The 25,658-nt window shown below is 39.1% G+C and overlaps 1 protein-coding gene across 11 annotated transcripts in view; it reads right to left on the bottom strand.

The window, feature by feature from the left end:
- fryl.S (FRY like transcription coactivator S homeolog) overlaps nt 1-25,658 on the bottom strand; it is a 221,815-nt gene that overhangs the window by 102,048 nt on the left and 94,109 nt on the right. For all 11 annotated transcript variants that reach the window (XM_041579467.1, XM_041579464.1, XM_041579463.1 and 8 more), the window contains one exon: nt 13,954-14,153. In XM_041579467.1, the coding sequence (XP_041435401.1) occupies nt 13,954-14,073 (120 nt within the window). In that variant the 5' untranslated portion in view covers nt 14,074-14,153. The remainder of the gene's footprint in view (nt 1-13,953; nt 14,154-25,658) is intronic.

The raw sequence follows: 25,658 nt of genomic DNA on the forward strand, positions 1-25,658 counted from the left end.
GCCTATGCTATTTCGGAGACTGGAGACCACATACTTCCCTGTTGCATGCTGGAGAATGCTTGGGCTTAGCCATTGGACCATGAAGCGTAAAATATAAAAAAAAAAACAAGGAGAGGGTATCAGATATAACCTGTGACCTTTCACTTCTTCCTCTTTTATGTTTTATCTCTTGTAAATGACCTAAGTTCTGTTTTTTTGCTTTGTCCTTTCTATATCCAAGTTTATTGTCTGTTCCTCAATCCTATGTTTATTTTCTGTTTATTTTTCTACTTGCTGTCCTGTTATATCGGAGGTGTTGCTAAGTGCAACCTTCCCTAGCAACCACCACTGTGCACCATCTTTCTTTATACGGATCAACCCAATTAATGTTTGCTGGTTTGGGGTGCTGCATAAATGAATCATTCGATGTAGTACCGTGTTAGTTATGATCTGGTCAGTTCCCTTTCCTTATCCAATTATTTTCATTTTAGTTTGTTTGTTTGCTCCGCTTATTTCCCACTCAGTATTTTTGTCAGTTTTTTATAAGCACTTTTTTACTGTCATAATGTATATATTTTGAAGTGAGATTTTGCAATCTTGAATTATGATTTACATTGTATTAATTGTACCAATGTTTAGTTGCTTTTTTTGGGTTTCCTTTTGATTTCACAATATGTGAAGTATGTTACCTTATAGTTTAAAATACTTTTATTTTTTTTCCCCACATCACCTTGTTTTTTTGTTGTTGTTTCACTTTTTTTCACTAATTTTTATGATGTCATCCACTACACTTTTCCCTCCTCTACACCTGTAAATAGAGCGTTTGCTTTCAAATGTGTTACACTGGAGAAAGGCTAGGGTACTAAACGTCAGTGTCCTGCTATTAAAATTTATAGGACTATATATATATATATATATATATATATATATATATATATATATATATATATATATATATATATATATATATATATATATATATATATATATATATATATATATATATATATATATATATATATATATATATATGTAATAACTCCAAATGGGCAGCACACCGCCTTTACAGCTTACCTCGGGTGCAAGGTAAAATAGGTAGGTAATATAGTAAAAATGACCAGCAACACCGAGTCTTTTGAAGAAACAAATTGTATTCAAGTTACATGTAAAGGCTTTACATGTAACTTGAATACAATTTGTTTTCTTCAAAAGACTCGGTGTTGCTGGTCATTTTTACTATATTATATATATTATTTTATATATTCAGGACCTAAGGCCTTTATCCTATAATATTTAGAGTTGTCAGACACGGAGCATCCAAGCTGGTCAAACCCAAAGAACCAGCCAATTGGCCCATGCTATCAAAACCACTAAATGACTTTGGAAGAGTCAGTCCATGCCTTGTTCTTACTTTCTATGTCAGTTGTAATTGTTATCATCATCTTGCTGATTAGACCTTCTGACAAGGTGAGATCAGAGTGGGGAGTTATACTGTACTGTACGTATGCACTGCATTATTTAAAAGCCAGATTCCACTTTAAAAGATTTGCAACCCTTTTTTGCGTATAAGTTTTCTGTGATCATTTGCTTTGTGGTTACCAGAGCCTCCTAAGACTACAACAAAGTGCTAATTAAAGCCTTTGTGGTAGGAATGTATCTGAAGAGGAAGAGGAACAGTGGCTGCGACATCAATGAAAATACCATGCCCCCTGGTGTATTATTTGGCAGCCTTTAAGCAGGGCGGCATCTCAGACATCCACTGGAGCCAAAAGAGCACTACAGTATCATACAGGGCTCAAGAAAGTAGCCTGTGTAGAGAGTAAAAGTACAATTTATATGAATATATAACAGCTAAGTTATGTGTGCCTCAAACCAAGGGTGACCTATAAAGATTTCAGACCCAGTTGCAGCAGACACTGGACCTGGACTTCTTATACATGTATGTATAACAAGTCCAGGAAGAATCTTTGAAGTTGAATAATTTGCTCTATGCCAACTATATTTTGTAATGCCACTGCAAGGAAAAATTCTTTTAGGCAGTTTTCAATTTACCATTCATGTAAAGATCTGCTCAATCAAGCCGATCTCTCTGCACATGCCCACCTCGAGGAGGGTAATAACAGGCTGATTCGATAGTGGGGCCTAGAGTCCAACGACCACTTCTCAATGACAGAAATAAAGGAAGTCGGAGCAAGGACCACATCAGTGAGTCCTGCAGCGGGTCCGGTACCCGCGGGTTACCCGCAAAAACCTGCGGTACCCTGCGGGTTCAAGTTCCGGGTGGGGGTATAGACGCGGGTCTGCAGGTTTGGGGGTCGCGGGTCGGGCCGCGGGTCTTCTCAATATCAATTTTTACTCCTTTTTTCTGATCATGCCTACTTCCGATGATGTCACTTCTGGTTTACAATGACAGCACTTCCGGATTCTTGATGGTTAGTGGGTACGGGTAGCGGGTAGGGGTTGCGGATAAGGTACTTGCGGGTTCAAAAATCTGAATGCATTTTATTGCTGGCAATTTATTTACTGAATTAACTGTATTTTGGAAAAACTGGGATGGGCCTTAGAGTTCAGTTCAGGGGTGATTGTGAAAGTGAATTGTGTAATAACGTTGGTTTTCCTAGCATGATCACTAGCAATAGGTTCTTGGTGTTTTGTTTTTTTACATAACAAATACACGCCAGTTCTACATAATCAGCATTTTGCTAAAGTTTACATAAAACAAAAAACATCTTAAATTAAACAGACTTTTATTTGGGAAGTTTTATTTCCATGGAATTCACATGATTCAGCCTAGCACATTCCAAAATCTTTCACTGACGTCCTGAGTCACAGTTATTTTTAGATTCTTTCGGTTCAAGCCCCAATTTGAGGTCCAGCAGTTGTTTAGCCCATAACAAGGTAACAGACACATGAAAATACTTCTGTATTGGTAATCACTACAAGAATAACTAGGGGAGTAATTCAATCTCCCACTCCAAAACGAAAAACTCACAAATCTCACCCAAGCTGGCCTTCATGGTGCCACCCTAAAAGCTACTATTTGCCACCCACAGTGGCCTTCCTTAATTGGCAACAGTCATTCTGGCAGTTGCAACATGAGATACAATCTTAAAGGAGAAGGAAAGGTTAAAACTAAGTAAGCCCTTTTAGAAAGGTCCATCTAAATATACCAGTAAACCCCCAAAGTAGTGCTGCTCTGAGTCCCCTGTCAAAAGAAACACTGCAATTCTTTCCTTCTATTGTGTACACATGGGCTTCTGTATTAGACTTCCTGCCTTCAGCTTAAACCTCATTGCCCTGGGCAAGAGCATGCTCAGTTTGCTCTCCTCTCCCCCCCCCTTCTCTACTGTAATCTGAGCCCAGAGCAGGGAGAGACTCAGGCAGGAAGTGATGTCACACCACGTTAATACTGCAGCTCCTATCCTAAACAAATAGAGAGTTTCTAGAGCTTTTTACTCAGGTATGGTAAAACATTCTACAGAATAAATATAGCATTTTAGCTTGCATTATTGGCAATAAAATGCCTCTGTAGCTTTCCTTCTCCTTTAAACCTCCCAAGCCAGTCCAACCCAGTTTTCTTATCACTGATCTTTTTATGATGCTTTTATGCCATACAAACAAGGAAAGTTTTCATGTATACGGCCAGACACCTGTCTGACATCTATAAGAACGGCATTCGTAACTGCCACCTGGGTACTTTATAGCCTAACATCTAACAAGAAGTAGAGCCGCAATCCAATTAAACAAAACAGGTTCTCCATTCAGACAGGCATGACAGTAGGTGAGAGACTGATTCTCAAATATTCTCATTATAAAAAACACAGTAACATAAGCACAAATCATTCATCTCATCTCAAAGTGCTTCCATGTACTGGGCCAATTACTCACTGATTGGAACGAGGACGTAAGCAGAGCTTTAGGAGAAGTTATTGGAAGTGCCACATAAACAGGATGAAAACTGGCCTGGGCCAAAGGCAACAGCCATAGACAAGTTGTATCAGCCCTGTAATATTACCAATATAATGTAGGTCTACATGACGCATATTGAATTTAGAACTACCTGCATTAATTGTAGTAAAAGTGGGCCCTAGGAGGTCCAGTCTGACACTGCACATAAAGCCCTAGTTGTGCAGAAACATGTACTGTCACCACCAGTCCAGACCTTTGGCTTGAGACGATTAATTATATTTTCAACATAAGAGGAGGACATTTTTTTTTTTTTTAGAGGATATACAGCATGACACACAAGGCTTTGCATTGTATCTGCTGTAATACTTTAACAGAGTCCCTTACAATAGCAATTTGAGAGACAATGGTCTATGAAGTTCTTCATTCTTTGAGATCATGGTATGTCTAGTAGAAGTAAATCTAGACTGGGATTCTTCCTCTTGTGCAAGGTCCCAAGCACCATGATGGTATCCCAGGGCATTACAACCAAAGCGTGGGTTACGAAAAGTATACAAGCAGCACTGCCAGTCACATAACTATAGAAAATGTAAAAAGAAGGTTGGTTCCTGTCAATGGAAATGCCATTTTTTACAACATTGATGCTGGTCAGATAACAATCTCAAGCCATTTGAGCCTGCTTGTATTTGAGTATTTTTCCGTGTCTGTTCACAGTTTGCATATCACACGAGACATTCTCATTTTACAAGTAATTATATCATTCTACATGATACTGCCGGGGGAAGGATGGGAGGGGGGCGACATCACATACGAGACTTTCATTATTTTGCAAGGAGACTGTGGTTGGGCAGGTCCAAGGACACAGCAGGATGGCAGGGTTTATGGCGCAGTTAATGTGCCAGTGCAAACATATTGGACTCATTAACAAAAAAGATAAATCAGAGCTAACAGAATGGTGCTTTTATGAGAAAAAAATACTGAACTTACTCTGAAGGCACCCCCATAATGAAACTACTAGCTTGGCCTGTATCAAAACGATTAGGAGAAAAAAAAAACAAGTGAACAAAATGGACAATGTTTTCAACAAACAGTTCTTCTAAAACTGTAGTTCATTTTAATTTAATTTCACAAAACGGCATCGCAGTTGGTATGTTTATGTTTTATTTGTCCTGCTTTGGCCAGTGCTATTATCACTTTCACACTTCTAGTTAGTTGGAATTAAATGTAACATAGTAAAAGTGGCCATACACTATAAGATCCGCTCGTTTGGCAAGATCGCCAAACGAACGGATCTTAACCCGATATGCCCACTAACGGCTGGGCAATATGGGATATATCCAAACATTCAGCCATGGGGCCAAATGATCAGATTACAATACTACGAATGGGCTCAGACAGGTCGGAATGACCGATATCGGCAGCTTTAATCTGCCCGTGTATGGCTACCTTAAATTAGGTTGAAAAAAAAGACAGCCTAACTGCTAGTTGATCAGCTAGTTGAGTAAGTACAATGCCCCCCTCCTCTGTGCTCTGTTCCTGAGAATCTCTAGAGCTTCCCATAAAGCAAGACAAAACTATTAACAGATATTAAATTTAAACAGATACAGAAATACACTTTCCCATGAAAGAACAAACTGCAACTACAAAACAACATTATCTAATATCATTTTTAGCTAACAACAACCCTTTAAGTATTTTTGTACATTTTGGTATACAAAAAAAATAAAAAAGCGATTCTTATGGACACTGAAGAGCCCTCTCACATGAGCTTCACAGTGCAGCACACCCACGACACGTGGCAATGGCCATGATCAGTGTTATTCGGCTGTTTAAGCACTCCTTCTACTAATAAAAAACTGAATTGATTTGCAACTCACTGAACCGACATTGTCTAATCTTATTGTTATTGTGGTCTCCTTTTCTCCATATTGGGCAAGAGGAGAAACCAAAAACAGATATACACAAATATTCTAATGAGTTGCCAATTCTTTCAAGCTTAAAAGATATTTCAATAAAAATATAGTCACATACGTGTGACTATAAGCGTTATATTGTTTTGTACTAGCAGTTTTACTCCACCCAAATGTCAGTGGACTAAAATTCCCAGAATAGCTATAGTTTGGCAATATCATGGCTGGAATTCCTGGCTTGGAAGCTTAAAAACCTGGTGTACTGCCAAACAGAGTCTCCTGTAAGCTTCCAGTCTACATAAGGCCTACGAATAGACAATCACAGCCCATAACTGTTACTCCCCAGAACTTTTTGCATGCTTGCTTTGCTCTCTAACTTTTATTTACATTTGAATTTGGCTCACGGGTAAAAAAAAAAAAAAAAAAAGAAGGTTTGGGGACCCCTGTGTTAGATAATAGTAAGTTGCATCACTGAGACATTGGAGAAAGGTCATTGGGAGGGTTAGGAAAAGCCTAAATAACATAATGTAAGAATTGTGATTAATATGGGACAATACATTTAGCAATACAATGTACAGACTAAATTGTCCAGTGACAAAGTTCGTGTTTAATTCTTATTTTGTAAATAAAAGGAAAAAAATAAAATAAAAAAGTCTACCCTCTCATTTAAGTGTACTATGCATTCAACAAAATAATGGCTTAGATTTGGAAAAACGGCAAACATGTTTTTCAACAGGTTGCTCTTGTCCCCATAAACGAGGAGCACAGTTCTCACATTATCTCATTTTCTACATCAATTGGCAGAAAAATATGTTAAGCTTCATCATTATGCGGTGTTAATATTAAATGGGGCCTGATGTATAATTCAGAGGCACTGCTTTTGCTAGACACATAAGGGCAGTAGTGTATTGCGCACAAATCTGGGGGTGAACAGCTACATATCAGTATTAGTTTATGGATCCATACATCCACAATCTGCTTGGATAACGCTACAGACAACAAATCATACCAGGAATTATCCTAATGTTTTTGCTCCATTTGGACCAAATTTAGCAGATTCTCCTAGTGAAACAGGCTCCATCTAGTGTGTACACACCAGCAAAATCTTTTTATGACATGTCAGATAGATGCACAAATGTGGCAATGGCATGTTGAGGCAAAAGAAAGCATTACTGCTGAACCTCCCTAAAGACCTACAGTATGTTCTGCACCAAGAACACAGAAACACCAATTTTGAAAAATGATTGCAAGTCTCAATAATCATTAAAAACAATATATAGCTTACAGATGCAGCCAATTAAAAAATGTCAGTCTCTTAGATTATTTCTTGCCGACCCCTTCACAGTCTCTCAACTGTATATAAGTCCAAAATCAAGCGTATATATACTCCCAAAGGGATATGTATAGGAAGAGATCAGCGCCTGTGGCAACAGAAATTAAAAACAAGCATAGCGTAATACGTTCATAATATAAGATATCACCCCGTGCATACACTAGATGTTAAATAGGTGTATTCTCCTTTTCCTTCAAGTGACTATTAATACGGGTATAGATTAGCGATAGAGGTGGAGAAAGAATGGTGCCTTTCCTATGAAACGGAATATATTCCAGCGGTGAAGCACCTCCACCTTCTATGTGAAATGCCTACTTAGAGACCACTACTGTGGTGTTATGCATATAACGAGGCGCCCTTTCTGGTCCCTCCTTCAAGGTTCGCCGCTCCTTCCAGATCCCAAGACAGGAATAAAACCAGTGATAGTGTAATACCGTTTTTTATTAAAAACTAATTAAAATCAATTAAAAAATTTACACTCACATTTACCCTGACGGGTTTTGCGCATAAAAAAGTTTGTGTGGGGTTCCCAGGGGTAGTCCTGTCAACTCACTCCAGACTCCCTCGTGGTGCCTTGCTTCTGGGCTGTTGTGTCCCCCAAACTGTGCCTAACGCGTTTCGCTGTGTGTTGTCAGCTTCCTCAGAGGCGTATGTATAAGCAAATATACTTTATGCAAATATACTTTATGCTTTATGGATGACAGTCTACTATTACTCTCAGAGGTACAATTTAGCTGTATTATTATTTTACAGATTCAACACTGGCCCTTATGGATAGATATTAGAATTATTTAAAGTATGAAGGATAAAATCCAATTACACAAAAGATTGCTCAGCCGCTGAAAGGCATTGGGGGCTTTTAAGTGCACACATACTACACTACAGCACTCTAACCACTTAGCCACTCACTGCCTAACTTTAAAGCGATACGGACACCAGAAATTAAACATTTTTTACATCTATCATAACACTGTCTTTATGTGCTATTTATAATTTTGCTATAAAAGTATTTCACTGAAGCTCTTACATTACCTACGTGATCCCCCATGTTCCTCTATGAGGGGGCTGCCATATTTGTGGCATTAGAACCCCTAAATGGCAGGTTGAGAAGGGACAATCAGGTTGCCAAAACAGGTTTAGGAACTTCAAGTTCCAATTACTTACAAAAGCAGCCCTATCAGAGAAAAAAAACTAGTGACCTATAGGTAACTTTTAATATACATTAATATACTGAAGAGTAAATTTTAGTGTCAGAATCACTTAAAAGACACAATAAGCTAAAAACATAAATTGTCCAAAGATTAACCAGTTGCCACCTTAGGGTCGCAAACATGAAAGGCCCTTGTCCTAACTAGTCCTCGATTGAGCCGAATTTATAGTTCGCCTCTTGCTGAGCTTATATTTTCATCACATTGAAATTCCCAGCTTGCCCCTCGCAGGAGAGTGATCAGAGACAGCCAGAGTAGGATTCTATGCTGGCACCGCCAACAACTTGGTTGGATAAGGACTAGGAATTTTTTTTCTCAGTTTATGCACACTCCTGCTCATATACAGACAATTTATAAAGATCATGTAGTGCTCAGCAGCTGCTGCACAGGGGCAGTAACATTCGTCTTTAAAGCAATTCTCAATTGGCCATTGTGCTGGCAGCCACTTCTTGCACCGACAGGTGCTAGCTGCTCTTATTGGGCATAAAAAAGACCTTGTGGGTTGATGGATGACAAACTCAGGGTGCAGTTATACTGACAATTTCTGTACCTGACTATTTTCCTTTGCATAGTTACAATTAGGGTTGCCACCTTTTCTGGAAAAAAATACAGACCTTCCTACATATTTAATTTTTTTCCCTATTAATAACATTGGGATCAACCATAATTTTTACCGTGGAGCGAAAACACTGGGGCTGGAAATACCCACGGATTGACTTTTTACGTGCGAATTTCAAGCATATCTATGTGAGTGCAATTTTCTCTTTTAAAATTATTTATTAAACTTTTTTTACACAATGTTGAGCACATGGATGGATGTCAACAACGCTTAAAAAGGGCAAAAACTATTTACAACGCAAACAATATTCTTAAACGTCTGTGAGTATAAAATTCTGTGCCACTTACAAAGTTTGGTTAAAGGGCAAATGAATCCCACAGGTGAAGGGAAAAAGACACTATACCCAATAATAATTAACCCAACTTCACTGCGGGTGTAACAAATAATTTAGAAATGCTACACTATATATTATCATTTTTCTGTCTATCCCGAGCTTATAGCGCTGGTTTATCTACACAAGTTTAACTGCTGTTTATCTGAAGGAGAACAGATTATTCGAACCGGCAAAGGGAATGAACCACAGTAATTTTGGATTTTTCCTATTTTTCATAATTTTTACCGGCCAGGCCAGTAAAATACCTGCCAGGTGGCAACACTAGTTACAGTATATTGTGTTTGGAGTAAGGAATGTAAAAGTTAGGTTTAGACTAATTCTCAGGGTTGTGCCAATGAACAATTAGGGAAATTCTGGTAATGTTCTGGTGTTAATCTTACTGCAGTGACACAAGAACAATACGAGAATGGTTCCCTTAACGGATCTTCACGTAATTTGGATCTTCATACCTTTAGTCTACTAGAAAATCGTGTAAACATTAAATAAACCCAATAGGCTCATTCTGCATCCAATAAGGATTAATTGTATCTTAGTTTGGATCAAGTACAAGGTACTGTTTTATTTTTGCAGAGAAAAAAAAAAAAAATTGTATTATTTGGATAAAATGGAGTCTATGGGAGCCTGCCTTTCTGTAATTCTGAGTTTTTTGGATAACGGGTTACCAGATAACGGATCCCATACCTGTGCTAACTATAGGGGTGAAAAATCATAACAATGACTGTACGCCATTCTATTGCTTGAGACGGTCAGAGGAAAAAGCAACGCTTTTTCCTCTGACAGGAATGTGCGAACTTAAAGACAGGAATGTGCGAACTTAATGAAAAGCAATGTTCTGAGCTCTCTTTACATTCTGTCTGTGCACAGGGATCAAAACTATCCCCACATGTTCCCTACCCACAACTACAGTATGAAAGGACTGAAGTAGCAACAGACACTGGAGGGGACACGAATAATTGTGTACAGGTTTTAAAGGAACAGTTCAGAGTAAAAATAAAAACTTGGTAAACAAATAGGCTGTGCAAAATAAAAAATGTTTCTAATATAGTTAGTTAGGCAAAAATGTAATGTATAAAGGCTGGAGTGACTGGATGTCTAACATAATAGCCACAACACTACTTCCTGCTTTTCAGCACATGGGACATAACTGTTCAGTGAGTTTGTAAATGATCCTTAGCATTCAGCTCAGATTCAAAAGCAACAGTTATGGCCCATGTGCCCCCCCCCCCAAGTCTCTGATTGGTTACTGCCTGGTAACCGATCAGTGGAAACCAAGAGAGCTGCAAAGGAGGAAGTAGTGTTCTGGCTATTATGTTAGACATCCAGTCACTCCAGCCTTTATACATTACATTTTTGCCTAACTATATTGAAAACATTTTTTATATTGGACAGCCAATCTATTTACCCAGTTTTTATTTTTATACCGAACAATCCCTTAAAGGATATGGCTGCTTATGGCACCTACTCAGCCACTGCATTGAGGATGCTGACGTTTTGCTTATGTGGAATCCTAGTGGAGTATTAATACCAAACTTAGAGCTTTCATGTCATAGCTGCAATGTTCTGACTATTTCATTTCCAAACATACAACGTGGCAGTGCATGCATAACAGCAGTAGACATATTTAACAAAAATGTGTGGGAAAATAGCATAGAGATCTTGGGTTTAAAAGTGCTCCGTAATCCCATAATTGGAGAATAATTTGGTGCTTTGCTGCAATCATAAATGACTTTTGGTGTCTTTTGTAAAGTGAGCCAGAGGTTGACTGTATGAACTGCACTGCAATATGTGCAGAAATCATTCTAAGGGCAGAGACAGACGAGAAGATTCGGGAAAATTCAGTCGCCCGGCGACAATTCGCCTCTTCTTCAGGCAACTAATCCCCCCAAACTGCCTCCCCGCCGGCTAGAATCTAAATCGCTGGCGGGATGGCACTCGGAGTGCTTCCTTTCCCAAAGTCGCCCTAGGTAGCCTCAAGAGGAAATTTGGGTGACTTCCGAAAACGAAGCAATCCGAGTGTCATCCTGCCGGCGATTTAGATTCTAGCCCCTCCCCACCCCTAATTTGCATACGCAAATTAGAATTTGGATTCGGTTCTGTATTTGGCCGAATCTTTCGCAAAGGATTCGGGGGTTCGGCCAAATCCAAAATAGTGGATTCGGTGCATCCCTAGAATTAACAGCCAGCTGGTGTCACCTGGGGTCACAAACTTATGCCCTTCCTTTCTCCACATTGTACTGGAACTGCCCTTTAATGTGTGCTATAGTTATATGCCTTCAGTTGGGTTGGATGGTGGCAGCATTGTAGAACTACAAATTATGACTTTATGGTTGATGCATTCACACAATCACAGCATTCACCTATAACTGAACAAAACTGGGACAGTTATAGGTGAATATAGGTTATAGGTGAAATGAGAAGGATCTAGGGGTCTTTGTAGATAACACGTTGTCTAATTCTGGGCAGTGTCATTCTGTGGCTACTAAAGCAAATAAAGTTCTGTCTTGTATAAAAAAGGGCATTAACTCAAGGGATGAAAACATAATTCTGCCTCTTTATAGGTCCCTGGTGAGGCCTCATCTGGAGTATGCAGTGCAGTTTTGGACTCCAGTCCTTAAGAGGGATATAAATGAGCTGGAGAGAGTGCAGAGACTAAGTGCAACTAAATTGGTTAGAGGGATGGAAGACTTTAATTATGAGGGTAGACTGTCAAGGTTGGGGTTGTTTTCTCTGGAAAAAAGGCACTTGCGAGGGGACATGATTACACTTTACAAGTGCATTAGAGGACATTATAGACAAATAACAGGGGACCTTTTTACCCATAAAGTGGATCACCGTACCAGAGGCCACCCCTTTAGACTAGAAGAAAAGAACTTTCATTTGAAGCAACGTAGGGGGTTCTTCACAGTCAGGACAGTGAGGTTGTGGAATGCACTGCCGGGTGATGTTGATTCAGTTAATGCCTTTAAGAATGGCTTGGATGATTTTTTGGACAGACATAATATCAAAGGTTATTGTGATACTAAGCTCTATAGTTAGTATAGATATGGGTATATAGAATTTAATTAAAAGTAGGGATGGGTTTATGTATGGATGCTGGGTTTTCATTTGGAGGGGTTGAACTTGATGGACTTTGTCTTTTTTCAACCCAATTTAACTATGTAACTATGTAAGAACCATAGCCCTGTGGGGAAACACACATCAAAATAAGACAATATCTCGGGTTTTAAATTTGAATTCCATTAGTAACGGAACACACTTCACAAAAAAATATCCACACTTCCAATCTCTTGGCAAAGTAATCAGCATGGAGCTGCCATCTCTCCATAAAAACATGTATAGATAAACCCCAGACAGTCTAAGAGACAGTATGGGCCCCAGGCATGGCCAGCTTCAAACTAACAAATCCTGCTGTGATATAAACAATTGATTAAATTATTATTATTATTTAAATAGGGGCTCATCCCACTTTCATATTAACTTTATTCTATAAAGACAGCTGGAATCTCAGCCATAAGGGTCATAGCAAATAACAATTTGTGCACTTGGAACTATGAAAATTGCTGCTGATGTGTGCTATCACCTTTAGGGTAATGGCAAACAGGACATTTCTGCTGCCCTAAACATCTTGTGTGGAAATTGACAAGCATGGGATCAGCCTGTTGGTTCACAAAGTGAATTTTTACAGATAAAAATACTAACTATAAATCCACGTGTGTGCGCTTACAGACTGGTCCCATTCTCGTCAGTGCACACACATGATGTGTAAGGCAGCAGAGAAAATGCCCTGCTAGCCATTAGTCTAAAGGTAATAAAAGATGCAGGAGGCAGCGAATAAGTTGATCCTTTGCCGACTTTGTTGAGGGAGACTTGACCATTAAAAGGCATACTGTCATGGGAAAAAATGTTTTTTATAAAACGCATTAGTTAATAGTGCTGCTCCAGCAGAATTGTGCACGGACGTCCATTTTTCAAAAGAGCAAACAGATTTGTTTATATTTAATTTTGAAATCTGACATTGGTCTAGACATATTGTCAGTTTCCCAGCTGCCCCAGTCATGTGACTTGTGCTCTGATAAACTTCAGTTGCTCTTTACTGCTGTACTGCAAGTTGGAGTGATATCACCCCCTCCCTTCCCCCCGCCCACCGCCCACCGCCTAACAACAGAACAATGGGAAGGTAACCAAATAGCAGCTCCCTAACACATGATAACAGCTCCCTGTTAGATCTAAAAACAACACTCAATAGTAAAATCCAGGTCCCACTGCGACACATTCAGTTACATTGAGTAGGAGAAATAGCAGTTTCATCCTAAAGTGCTGGCTCTTTCTGAAAGCACATGACCAGGCAAAATGACCTGAGATGGCTGCCTACACACCAATATTACAACTGAAAAAAAATACACTTGCTGGTTCAGGAATGAAATTTTATATTGAAGAGTGAATACATTTGCAGTGTAAACAGTGTAATTTAGAAATAAAACCTACATCATAAAAATCATGACAGAATCCTTTTAAATAAACTACCATAAGACAGCACATAAATTACTTACATTTTGTCCTAACTACTCGAGTAAGAAATTATAACAGCTTGTAGGCAAAATACATGGATTTTTGATGTCACTGTTCCTTTAAGTTTCACTAGGGGCATTTGAAAAAATCCTTACCAATGGTTCCGCCATCACAACTTCAATTTTCTTTTCTGCTTGTATTGCAAATTCAGCGAATAGGCTCTTGATGACATACTCGCCGGGTTTGACGTCGGGGTCTATGGTAATGTTTGACATGATGGCGCTTGGTTTTTCCCAGGTGCAGTTGTGGATGGGAGCAACCCGCTTCTTGTTTACACTGCTGGCTGGTGTGGAAGCTGTAGAAAGAACAGATCAGCCAATAAATGGTGTGCTTGGGACAGGAACAGAGGTATAATAAATGAAATAAGCCACAACTTAAGATGCTCACACAAGGTCTATACCCGTACCATTCTCAGACCAGTTGCCCAACCCACTTTTTTATTGTTCCGCTTGTTCAAGCCGAGTCTCTGTACTTTTGGACAACTGATAAAAATTCTCCATCAGGGCAGATAATTTGCCATCTAAAGGTGGCCATAGATGCAAAGATCCGCTCGTTTTGGCAACATCGCCAAACGAGCGGATCTTTCCCCAATATGCCATTAACAAACATGGCTATATCGGGTGTAATCTGATTGTTCGGCCGTATGCCGACATCTTTTGTCCGGCGGAGATCGGTCGATCGGTCAGGTTCTCCGGACAAAAGATGTCGGCACATGCCACACACGATCCGAAAATCAATAGGATCTGTGTGTCTATGGCCACCTTAACAGGATAGAAGAATTGAATTAAGCAGCCCTGACTAGTCATAGTCCAAATCATTCACTGCTCAAGCAAATCTAGGCACGTATGGCCAGCTTTACAGTTGGTGGTTAATATACTTAAAGGACAAGGAAAGGCAAAAAATAAAATCCCATTTTTACTTTCTTTAATGAAAAAGAAACCTATCTCCAATATACTTTAATTAAAAAATGTGTACAGTTTTTATAAGAAACCTGACTATGCAGTGACATTCTCCCTTCATTTACTGCTGTGGATAGGAATTGTCAGATGGTCCCTAACTGCTGAGCAGGGAAACAATCATACTTATGAACAGCAGGGGGAGCCCCCGCCTTACTTCCCAGCCATGCAGAACTCAAGCAGCTTTGTTTATGACGATCCCTAAGCAGCCCAGACCACACTGAGCATGTGCATAGTCTTAGTCTTGCAAAGATATTTAACAAAGTTACAAGATGACAGCCCCCTGTGGCCAACTTTGAAAGCATAAATCATTTGTTTGATTAGGCTTTGTGGTGCAGTACGTTCATGTTTATATTTAGTATACAAAATACAGCATTTCTAGCCTTATTCTATTTTAGACTTTCCTTGTCCTTTAAGAACGATTCTACAAGAAGGAGGGCATATATATGGGCTTACCAGTACTGTACTCCGTATTTTTCTGTTTTTACAGCATTTAATCTTAAACATTTAGCAGGAAACAAATATTTTTTTTGTGCTCAACTAAAAAGAGTCCCAATTAACAGCAGTTGTTACATAGCTTTTGCACCCATTTTCTGTACTGTGATTTCCTACAGTGGGAAAAAATTATCACTGCCAACCAGTCTTTTAAAATGGCAACAGTTATGTATGCAGTTGAATCTTAGCTCGTGTTGATTCTTTCCAAGTTATTGCATCCCCAGCATCAACTACAGAACTTTTATATGTAAATGGTAGCATTCATTTCTACTTATCAGGCCTGAAACAATGAAGGTATAAGGGTATTTTGTGGTCTTTAGCAGTGATTACGGCTACGGTTTCTTAGGAGAGAGAGAGAGACAGAGCAGCTGTTACTGGATAAGGGTAACAGGGATCAGATGACTTTCCAGTACATTTGTTTCTCTGAATATTTCACAAGGACAAACTTGGCATCTGCTGAGCTCTCACACTGGCTCAGCCGCAGGAAGATAATGCACTGAAATCTGAAATTACTTTGTCTCCAGATCAATAGCCGGAAATCTTTCAGTGATATGCATCATCAATGAATGCCCTGAAGTTTGTTAGTACGTCATACTGATAGGCACCATAAAACAGAGTTTATTGACCAGGCTTCCTTAAGAACATTTAGGTACAGAGAACATTCCCCCTTTAAATCAGCACAAATACTTAACGCTGAATGACTAATTAGAAATGACGTTAGATACATGCTGCAGACTGTACTTGTTTCTGAACAAGTAATTACCTAATAAGCGGACAGCCTAAGCCCAGACAATCTAAAGTAAAAGAATAGCTGAATATTACACCGAATGCTAAAAGGCCAAGAGAATTATAACTCCCTTGAGTGCTATGGGCATGGAAAGTGGCCATGTCACAAAATAGTCAATTAATGGACTGCAGTTTGCAGAATAAGCAGTGGTATTATGTTGAAAGGCATAGTCAGTAGATATATATATATTGAATATAAATTGATTTTGCATGAAATGCTCATCATAATGGCATAGAATGCTCTACACAGGACACCTAAATAATCTGCATGTTAAAGGTTATTTTATATGAAGAGGATAAAGCATGTCTGCTTTAAAGGAACAGTAACACCAAAAACTGAAAGTGTTTTAAAGTAATGAAAATATCATGTAGTGTTGCCCTGCACTGGTAAAACTGATGTGTCTGCTTCAGAAACACTACTATAGTTCATATAAACAAGCTGTTGTGTAGCAATTGCGGAAATTTAAAAAAGGCTATATGGCACAGGTTAAATAGTGGATAACAGATAACACCATTATGTTCTACAGAGTTTATCTGTTATCTGCTGTGTAACCTGAGCCTTTTCTCCTTTGAATGGCTGCCCCCATTGCTACACAGCAGCTTCTTTATATAAACTATAGTAGTGTTTCTGAAGCAAACACAGTTTTACCAGTGCAGGGCAACACTGCATTGTTTGTATTACTTAAAAAACAATTTTTTTGACTTTACTGTTCCTTTAAATGTAAGAATGTAATCTGCACACCCAACTTTGGCCTGTGTATAGATCTAACCATACTTCACTTTCAGGTAAGTTCCCACAGTACACACCACTGGTTGCTTTTAGCAGGACTCTGCTCCATTGGTAGACTTTCAAAAATGGTTGAATACTTGCTTTTTGTGTGAAACAAAACATGTCTTGTACAAGAGCGCGCCGTACGGTTGTTTAAAGGAAAAGTGACACCAAAAAAAAAGTAATGAAAATATCATGTACTATTGCCCTGCACTGGTAAAACTGATGTGTTTGCTTCAGAAACACTACTATAGTTCATATAAACAAGCTGCTGTGTAGCAATGGCGGAAATTGAAAAAAGGCTATATGGCACAGGTTAAATAGTGGATAACAGATAACAACATTATGTTCTACAGAGCTTATCTGCTGTGTAACTTGAGCCTTTTCTCTTTTGAATGGCTGCCCCATGGCTACACAGCAGCTTATTTATATAACAATATTAGTGTTTCTGAAGCAAATACAGCCGTTTTACTAGTGCAGGGCAACACTACATTACATTTTGATTACTTTAAAACAAATTTAATTTTTTGATGTTACTGGTCCTTTAACTCAGCTAGCAGAAATGAGCAGTTCATATCATGTTTTCCACATCCATAACTCGTCAGTGTAAGGTCCCTTTAAGTCACTGTAATGAAAATCCTTAAATAGGAAGGGAGCCAACCCTCTTGTCCTGACTATTGTTACGGTGCTAACAAAACAAAAAAAGTCCAGATAGAAGAACGGTCAGATTCAAAGCAAAACTGCTACGCCGACACTTTCTGGGAAAGGCAGAAAGGTACATGAAAGTGGGAAATTCTTGCTGAGAATATCTGAGAGGGCTTCCAAAGAAAATATTTTGACAAAGACAATTGCCCTTGAGTTCAAATCATGAATCATGCAGAATCTTCTGTGCAGAATTCCTATTTATAGGCAACACTGGCAGCCAAATTACACCAGCACGGGAGGATGTTTGTTATATTTACAATCCTATTCCCTCCGAAAACATGGACCATTCCCTACTATGTTGCACATCTTCTAGAACTCAATTAACCTATGGTAACAGCAAAACTTGGTTTCTTGTGTAAATCAATTACAGTGTTATTCAAATTATATAAGGAGACCAGATGCTGTGCATAGGACAATGCCCAAAAGGTTAGGCCTGCTAGGTTGGCTGCGTCACCTGATGTGGCCTTAAAGGAATATTATCAAAAAATTTAAGTGTTTTAAAGGAATGACTATATAATATACTGTTGCCTTGTATTGGTAAAACTGGTGTGTTTGTTTCAGAAACACAAATATAGTTTATATAAACAAGCTGTTCTGTAGCCAAGGGGGCAGCCATTCAAGCCCAGGATACAGAGATAACAGATAAGAATCCATTGCATGTAACAGAGCTTATCTGTTATCTGCTGTGTATCCTGTGCCTTTTATCCTTTTTCAGCTTTGAATGGCTGCCCCCATAGCTACACAGTAGCTTGTTTATATAAGCAATAGTTGTGTTTCTGAAGCAAACACATCGGTTTTACCAGTGCAGCACAACAGTACATTATATTTTCATTAGTTAGCCTACTGTCTCCAGTGAGTGTGTGGGAACTGGGTCAATAGGATAAGACAGGGGATATGATGTCCCAGCAGGCGCACTGTATTCAGTTGACTTTGAACAATTACTCTGAATATTCTAATTAGCGATTATACTCTCCCTTCTTTTGTCTTGCTTTTTAGAGAAACTGTGTACCACCCACTATAAAAACAGAGAGACTTGAACTCCCAGAGTGGGGTTGCTTTACACAGTGAGCCTAAGGGGTAGAGAACTCTGGTCCCAGCAAGGCCACAGACTATAATGTATTCTTTTCAGTGTGTGGAATCAGGTAGGTGTGTGTATAGGCTTATTGTCTCCCTAATATGGTTTGGAAGACTATTGCACAGGTCATGCATAATGCACTCAAATGTATCTAAAAAGATCCCTCAGCATGAGCAGTGACAACCTCAGGCTCCTCACAATGCTCATGTTATACCTACTGCATGATAATAAAGGAGCCATTGCAGTAGCTATATATAGCCAGCAAAGTCTTCCAGCAAGGTTCCACAGCAGGGAGGGAATGTAGCAGAGGGTTTGAGTTGTCATTTTGTGGATCAACAACAGACTGCTCTGATACAGAGTGAATTTTCAAAGTCAAGTTTTCTGGTGGACACTAGGAGGCCCCGTCTAACGCTGGTTCGTTGTTTTCCTACAGCCATAAATATGAGAGTCCTGCTGGAGTGCCCAATACTTTACTAATGCGAGGTCTACTTTTAGTGATGATGTCCCATTATGATCTACATCCATAAAAGCATTGTTAGCATTCTGTTCCATGGAAAATATTATTTAAACAATGATTTGTAAGAGGAGGGTGATTTAGACAAGCTTTTTGTTGACAGTGTCTTGAGATCTACTGATCACCAACTAAAGGTCTACTGATAGATCCCGATCTATATTTTGGTCACCCCAATGCTACATTAACAAATAACATATTTGTCTCAGTTTTCTGAAATTCCTGATCAGAGCTAGAATAGTAAATGCTGAATCAAAGAAACTTGGGTTTCATTCCCATGCCACCACCTTGTGACCTTGAGCAATGTCTTTAATGCCTGCAGCCTCAAGCATCAAAATCCGATAGCAATCTGTATGAGACTGCAGAGTCCCTTGAAACTTGCAGCACACGGCAAATGAGAGTCTGCGAATAGGGAATAAAGAGATTCACAATGAGAAAGAAATCCAAAAGTAACTCAAATTTCTATGGTATGAAAGCACAGGGATCAAAATACAAGGGGAGCATAGTAGACAAGGTGGGCCTAAGAATTAATTTAGTTCTTCTGCAACCATGGTCCTGCTCTTATCAGGGACAGATTGGGGAACATCAGAAAATGTGCTATATACTCATAAATAAGGGGGGGAATTCTCAAGTTTTCGGTATGGAGACCTCTGACAGACCCATCTGATCAAGAATTGGGCAGATGTCAGTTTTGATTTTGTAGTCAGATCTGAGACCACATTGACTAGTTGATGTTGTCCTCACTCAGATGGCTCGAATTCCCGCCATTTGAATCCCATCATTTAACCCTAGTGCCAATGATGGATTAAAGCCGGATATTGTCAACCTTAGATGGGTATATTGGGGGAAAGATTTGCTCGTTTGGAGAGCTGCAACAAACACTGCAGATCTAACTCTTGTATAAAGTCAGACAAGCAGTGAGCGAGAACGTTGCTGAACACTCAATAAGATGTCCCTAATTTGTGGTTGCTCCTAATTTTAACTCTCTGAACCTGCAAGATGAAAGCAACTATCTATGCCTGGCCATATATATTGGATAACTTCAATGATATCCAACCATGAATCCAAGGGCTATATAGTCAAGATACTGAATGAAGTGGCAATCCAGGCCAATGGCCACTGGCACGCAGACCCAGATTTGTGAGTAGGCCCCAAAGGCGGCAAACTGGGCGTAGCATGCAGGCTGTCATCTTAATTTTCTTTGAAAGCGACAAAGATAAAAGAGAATTTCACTGTGGGCCTGTGGTGCTAGAGCAATAAATATCTTGCTACATCTCCTCTGTACTCCACCCATCCAGCTTACAGTGTTATAAATAAAGAATGATGGGGACTGCTCTGCTCACAGTATTTGTTCGGTTTCCAGCACATTCTTTGGAGAAAGTACAGCTGCTATATGTACCTTTCCGAGTGGATCAAAGTCACATTCTCCCCTGTTATTCCCCATTGTTTATCCCATCTTGATAATTACCTACATTTAAAGTATATTCCAAGTGGAAAACAATACAGCGTTGGAAAGGTTTCCTTTCACACCACAGGGGCACTTGATCACAGATTTCCCACATAGCAGAGCACAATGTTAGGCCATGAAATAAGAACAAACAAACAATGCATTGTTTTAAGGGAATAATATGCCGTGTGTTCCATGTGTTTGTTTGCCATTGTGTGTGCACACTGCAAGATTTCATTCAATAGAAATGTAGCACTTTTAAACCTGCCAATGTACTGCCCATGATTATTCAATGTTAAAAGCTAACAATACAGCAAATAACAATATAATATAGGGGGGGGGTCCTCAATTCTTATAATACAACAGCTTTCAACAGTCAGAAGATATCAGCAAAAAACAAATATGTATTACTAATATTTCAATAAGCTGTTAAATCAGCCAATTTATGGGTAAAAAATACAAGCCCATCTTTACCACAAAAAAAAGAGGGCCTGGGATAGAGTTCTGTAAGTGGGTCAGGTACCCGCGGAATGACTGGGGGCAGCTGGGAAATTGACAAAATGTCTAGCCCCATGTCAGATTTTAAAATTTAATATAAAAAAATCTGTTTGCTCTTTTGAGAAATGGATTTCAGTGCAGAATTCTGCTGGAGCAGCACTATTAACTGATTCATTTTGAAAAAAAAACATTTTTTCCCATGACAGTATCCCTTTAAGCAAAATGAGAAACTCTTTAGCATGGTAAAGTATTTTAGGGCTGGTTCTGCTTTAAATAGCATGGTGTAGTGTGCAGCTTCAGGAAGAGCAGTTGCATAACATCCTATGTTTCAGCATTCCCCATTATTAGAATCAATTACATTTGTGTACAGTGTCTGTTAAACCCACATTTGGTGCAAAACCGCACGTGTGTTACTGCAGGCACTGCCAAATGGGTCCGACCCGAAATTGTAGGGTACAACTCTCAGTCTTAGACTGTTGGTAGCTGTAGTCAGAGAACATCTAGAGGGCACATAGTCTCTACAAAAGCTAATAACTATGAACAGATCTATGCATAGAAGCATCTTCATGTATAGAGTGGCCACAATTTTTTCACTCTTAAAAGAGAGGGACGTTTTAAATTCAACTTCGAGTAAGAGGACATATTATTTTGTGCAAAACATGTAAATATGCCATTACGTATTGGGTAGAAGCTGCCCTGTTTGCTTTTGAAGAGGTGAGTGTGGACATTTGCCATAGATCGATGGAAACAAATATCCTGGCGCTTCTCAATAAATAATGTAGAGTTTACACTGCAATGTCAAGTGAAGGTCGCAATAAATAGGGCAACTCCTAATCACACATAGGAATGTAAATATTCCGGAAAGGAACATTTTGTGTGCAAAACACTTTCTATAGTTGTGAGTAACTGCCTTACAAATAAATAAACCCTCCTTACAAACAGAGTATCTTTCAGAAGTAGATCCATTTATTTTTTATGTATTTTTCAAATTGCCAATATTCCAATTAGTTCTAATGTATTAGGCTGTTGGAGTATGCGGCTCTTTTCAGAGAACTCAAATATACCCGATATCACACCTTAAAGGAGAAGGAAAGGCTAAAATTAAGTAAGCTTTATCAGAAAGGTCTATATAAATACACCAGTAAACCCTCAAAGTACTCATGGGCTTCTGTATCAGACTTCCTGTTTTCAGCATAAATCTCCAGGGCAGGGCATGAGCATGCTCAGTTTGCTCCTCTCCCCCTCCCTCCTCCCATCCCTGCTGTAATCTGAGCCCAGAGCTATAAGTGAGCAGGGAGAGACTCAGGCAGGCAGTGATGTCACAACAAGCTAATATGGCTGCTTCTATCCTAAACAAACAGAGACAGTATCTAGAGAGTTTTACTCAGGTATGGTAAAGCATTTTGCAGAATAAATATAGCGTTCTAGCTTGCACTATTGTGGCTATCTGTTGGCAATAAACCGTCTTGGAGCTTTCTTTCTCCTTTAACATCTTCAATCATTGACATAAATTGTAAATGCCTAAGAAAGGTCCAGTACGGACACATTTTGGGTGAAATCTCCCAAATATTATTTATCTGTTAATAACATAACAGAAGACATAATAGTCCGTTACCATGATTGCACTGGTGATAATTCCACCTGCTATAGTGAAAGTGAAAATATGGCTCAGCGTTATTGTGCCATGTAATTACAAACCAGGAGCTGAAAAGCAACCCGCGTTTCCAAGATATGCTTACTTGCTGTCTGACAAATTCATGGAGCATATTCCAGGCTGTTTAATTGAGGAAGAGACATTACGTGGAAAATTTAAAAGCTTTTATTTTGCCAAAAGGTCATTACTACAGAATGCTTTTTACAGTAATTTCTTAGGTACTACAAACCTCAAAAACGAACCATAACAAAAAGCAATCTCCAGCCAAACAAGAGGCGGAAGTTCCATTTTTATTACACAGTCTAGCTCCCAATGGGTCCCTTTTTAATGGCATCATTGATTCATTCTAAGCAGGTCAAGGATTAAACTGGACGGCTGAAAATTCAGCTGATCTCACGCTCATAACTTACACTGGAGTTAATGGGGCAATCATCCGGCAATTGTTACCCTATACAAAATGCATTACTTATGGTTATCTCCTCCAAGGACCCCTGCAATGCTGGCGGACCATAATGGATAGCAATGCCCTTTATTTCCTACATTAAAACTGGCAGTATGGACTTTTATTGTATTTAAAGGGGACCCGTCACCCAAAAAAATTATTTAAAATCCTATTTTATCACATTAGTCAAGCAAAATGAATTTTAATTACACTGTATAAATTATTTGAATCTTCTTTCCTTCAGTCTGGGAAGGAGCCATTTTGTGGACACTGTTATTAAGGCAAGCCTTGCATCGTCTAAGAATCTTGTTTGTGCACCAGAATGGGGGACCTGGTGTCCATCCCCATGTACTGGCTACACAATTAAATGGTGAAAAGAACGGGGGAATGTGGGGAGAGCAGTGACATCTTGTAAGTGCTGAATGGAAAGTGAAAGTAATTGTCAGCCCCGCCTCTATGGCCTATGGGCCAAATTTATTATGGGTCGAATTGAAAATTCAATTCAATTTTTAGATTTTTTTATGATCAAAACTCTCATATTCAAATTGTGAATCATCCAAATGATTCGAGTTTTAATTTGAATTAGAATTTCGAGATTTATTATTAGGGATGCACAGAATCCACTATTTTGGATTCGGCCAAACCCCCGAATCCGTCACGAAAGATTCGGCCGAATACCGACCGAATCCGAATTTGCATATGCAAATTAGGGGTGGGAAGGGGAAACATTTTTACTTCCTTGTGTTGTGACAAAAACTCACGATTTCCCTCCCCGACGCTAATTTGCATATGCAAATTAGGATTCGGATTGGCCAGGAAGAAGGATTCAGACGAATCCGAATCCTGCTGAAAAAGGCCGAATACTGGACGAATCCCGAACCGAATCCTGGATTCGGTGCATCCCTACTTATTATACTTTGTTAATGGGAGAGGTCCAGGGAGCAATTTGGACATGTTTTTGGCCATCCGGACATTCAAGCTTTTTTCGGAGAAAGAATTCGAATCGAGTTTAGTTGAATTAAATTCGAGTTTTCAAGTTGGTAAAATCTGTCAGACTTTTAGAAACTCTATGTTGTTTTTTTTTTCTAAATAACCCCCCAGTAGAATTTCGAGCATATTCCAATTTAATAGTTTAAAAAAAAAAAAATCAACCTTTAATAAATGTGCCTCCCCGTGTCAGGAGATGTCAGATACGGAGATTAAAGGGAACTCACTCTCAACCTGTGCTGCTGTAACATGAAAACAAGATATGCCAGAGGCCATGGATTTTTAAATAAAAATTGCAGCTGGTCTTACTGAGGGCACTTTTTATTTTGCAGAATAAACGTCCGGTTTCCCCTCCTGGATCCTTCCTACTATGTAATGGTTTAAATCACAGACTGAAAGACTTTTAGTAATAACCTAAATATAAAGATACACAATAATAAAAATTGAGGCTCCGAATCATTGCACATTGTGACTGTGCCAGTTACTGAACAGAAAACAAGACAGCAGTTGAGATGCCAGGCTGACGGGGGCACTGGGGAAGTAGAGAAAAACAAAAGCTTCCACACCCATTTAATTTGTCAGAATGCCAAAATATGGCCACAAAAGAGGAATAAACAATATCTGCAGCTCAAAATACAAGTAAATGAGCATTCGGCAGATGCCGCAAGAGCTTGTAGAGCAACAGATTGGTTTATTTATTGCACTGATCGCATTTATCTGCTCATTGACATGTTAATGGATACTGTGCATGCAATGGCATACCCGTGTGTTGTAGCCATCCCAGACAATGAAGTGTTATGTTTGGCAACTGGCACAATCAGGCTCGTTATATCCTGAAACATTTCCTTATTAGTCTCCTCAACAAATCTCCATAATGACCATTTTTAATGACTCCCTGGGCAAAGATTTGTAAAATTTTGAATAGGTTTCCTGTAATGAACAATTTAAGAATGAAACACACAAAAGTCAGCCAATCAGATAAAAGCTCTTGTAATAACCTGCGCCTGAATTCAATTAGGGAAAAAGTTATTTGTTTCATATATATATCACTTGCGTTCCCATAACTACGCCGCTGCGCTGCCAGTTTCTCAAATCAGCCGACGTCAATCCATGAGCACAAAAAAGCTACTTTTGAGGGAAGAGCCTTACAAACCCATTGTATCAACAAAATAAATTAAGGAATTGCAAAAACTGTTTTCCGGCACATTATATTATAGAACAAGGGGTTGTTTTGCTCTCAGAGAGTGTTAACTGCTTAGGGCATCAGCATAGGCAGGACCTGATAGGGAACTGAAGCCTGGCTTTGCTTGTTTGACTGCAGGGCTGTGATTGGCTGTCCCCCTCCAACTGTGCTTCTGGCAAGGACCGATAGGACACGCCCACCCCTCATTTAAAACACAGACAGGGACCTGAGAACATCTATAGGGAGCTCCAATAAAGTGACTATTTTTAAAGATAATAATTTTTAGCACCAT

Source organism: Xenopus laevis, chromosome 1S, assembly GCF_017654675.1.
Source record: "Xenopus laevis strain J_2021 chromosome 1S, Xenopus_laevis_v10.1, whole genome shotgun sequence".
In the NCBI taxonomy this organism is placed as follows: domain Eukaryota; kingdom Metazoa; phylum Chordata; class Amphibia; order Anura; family Pipidae; genus Xenopus; species Xenopus laevis.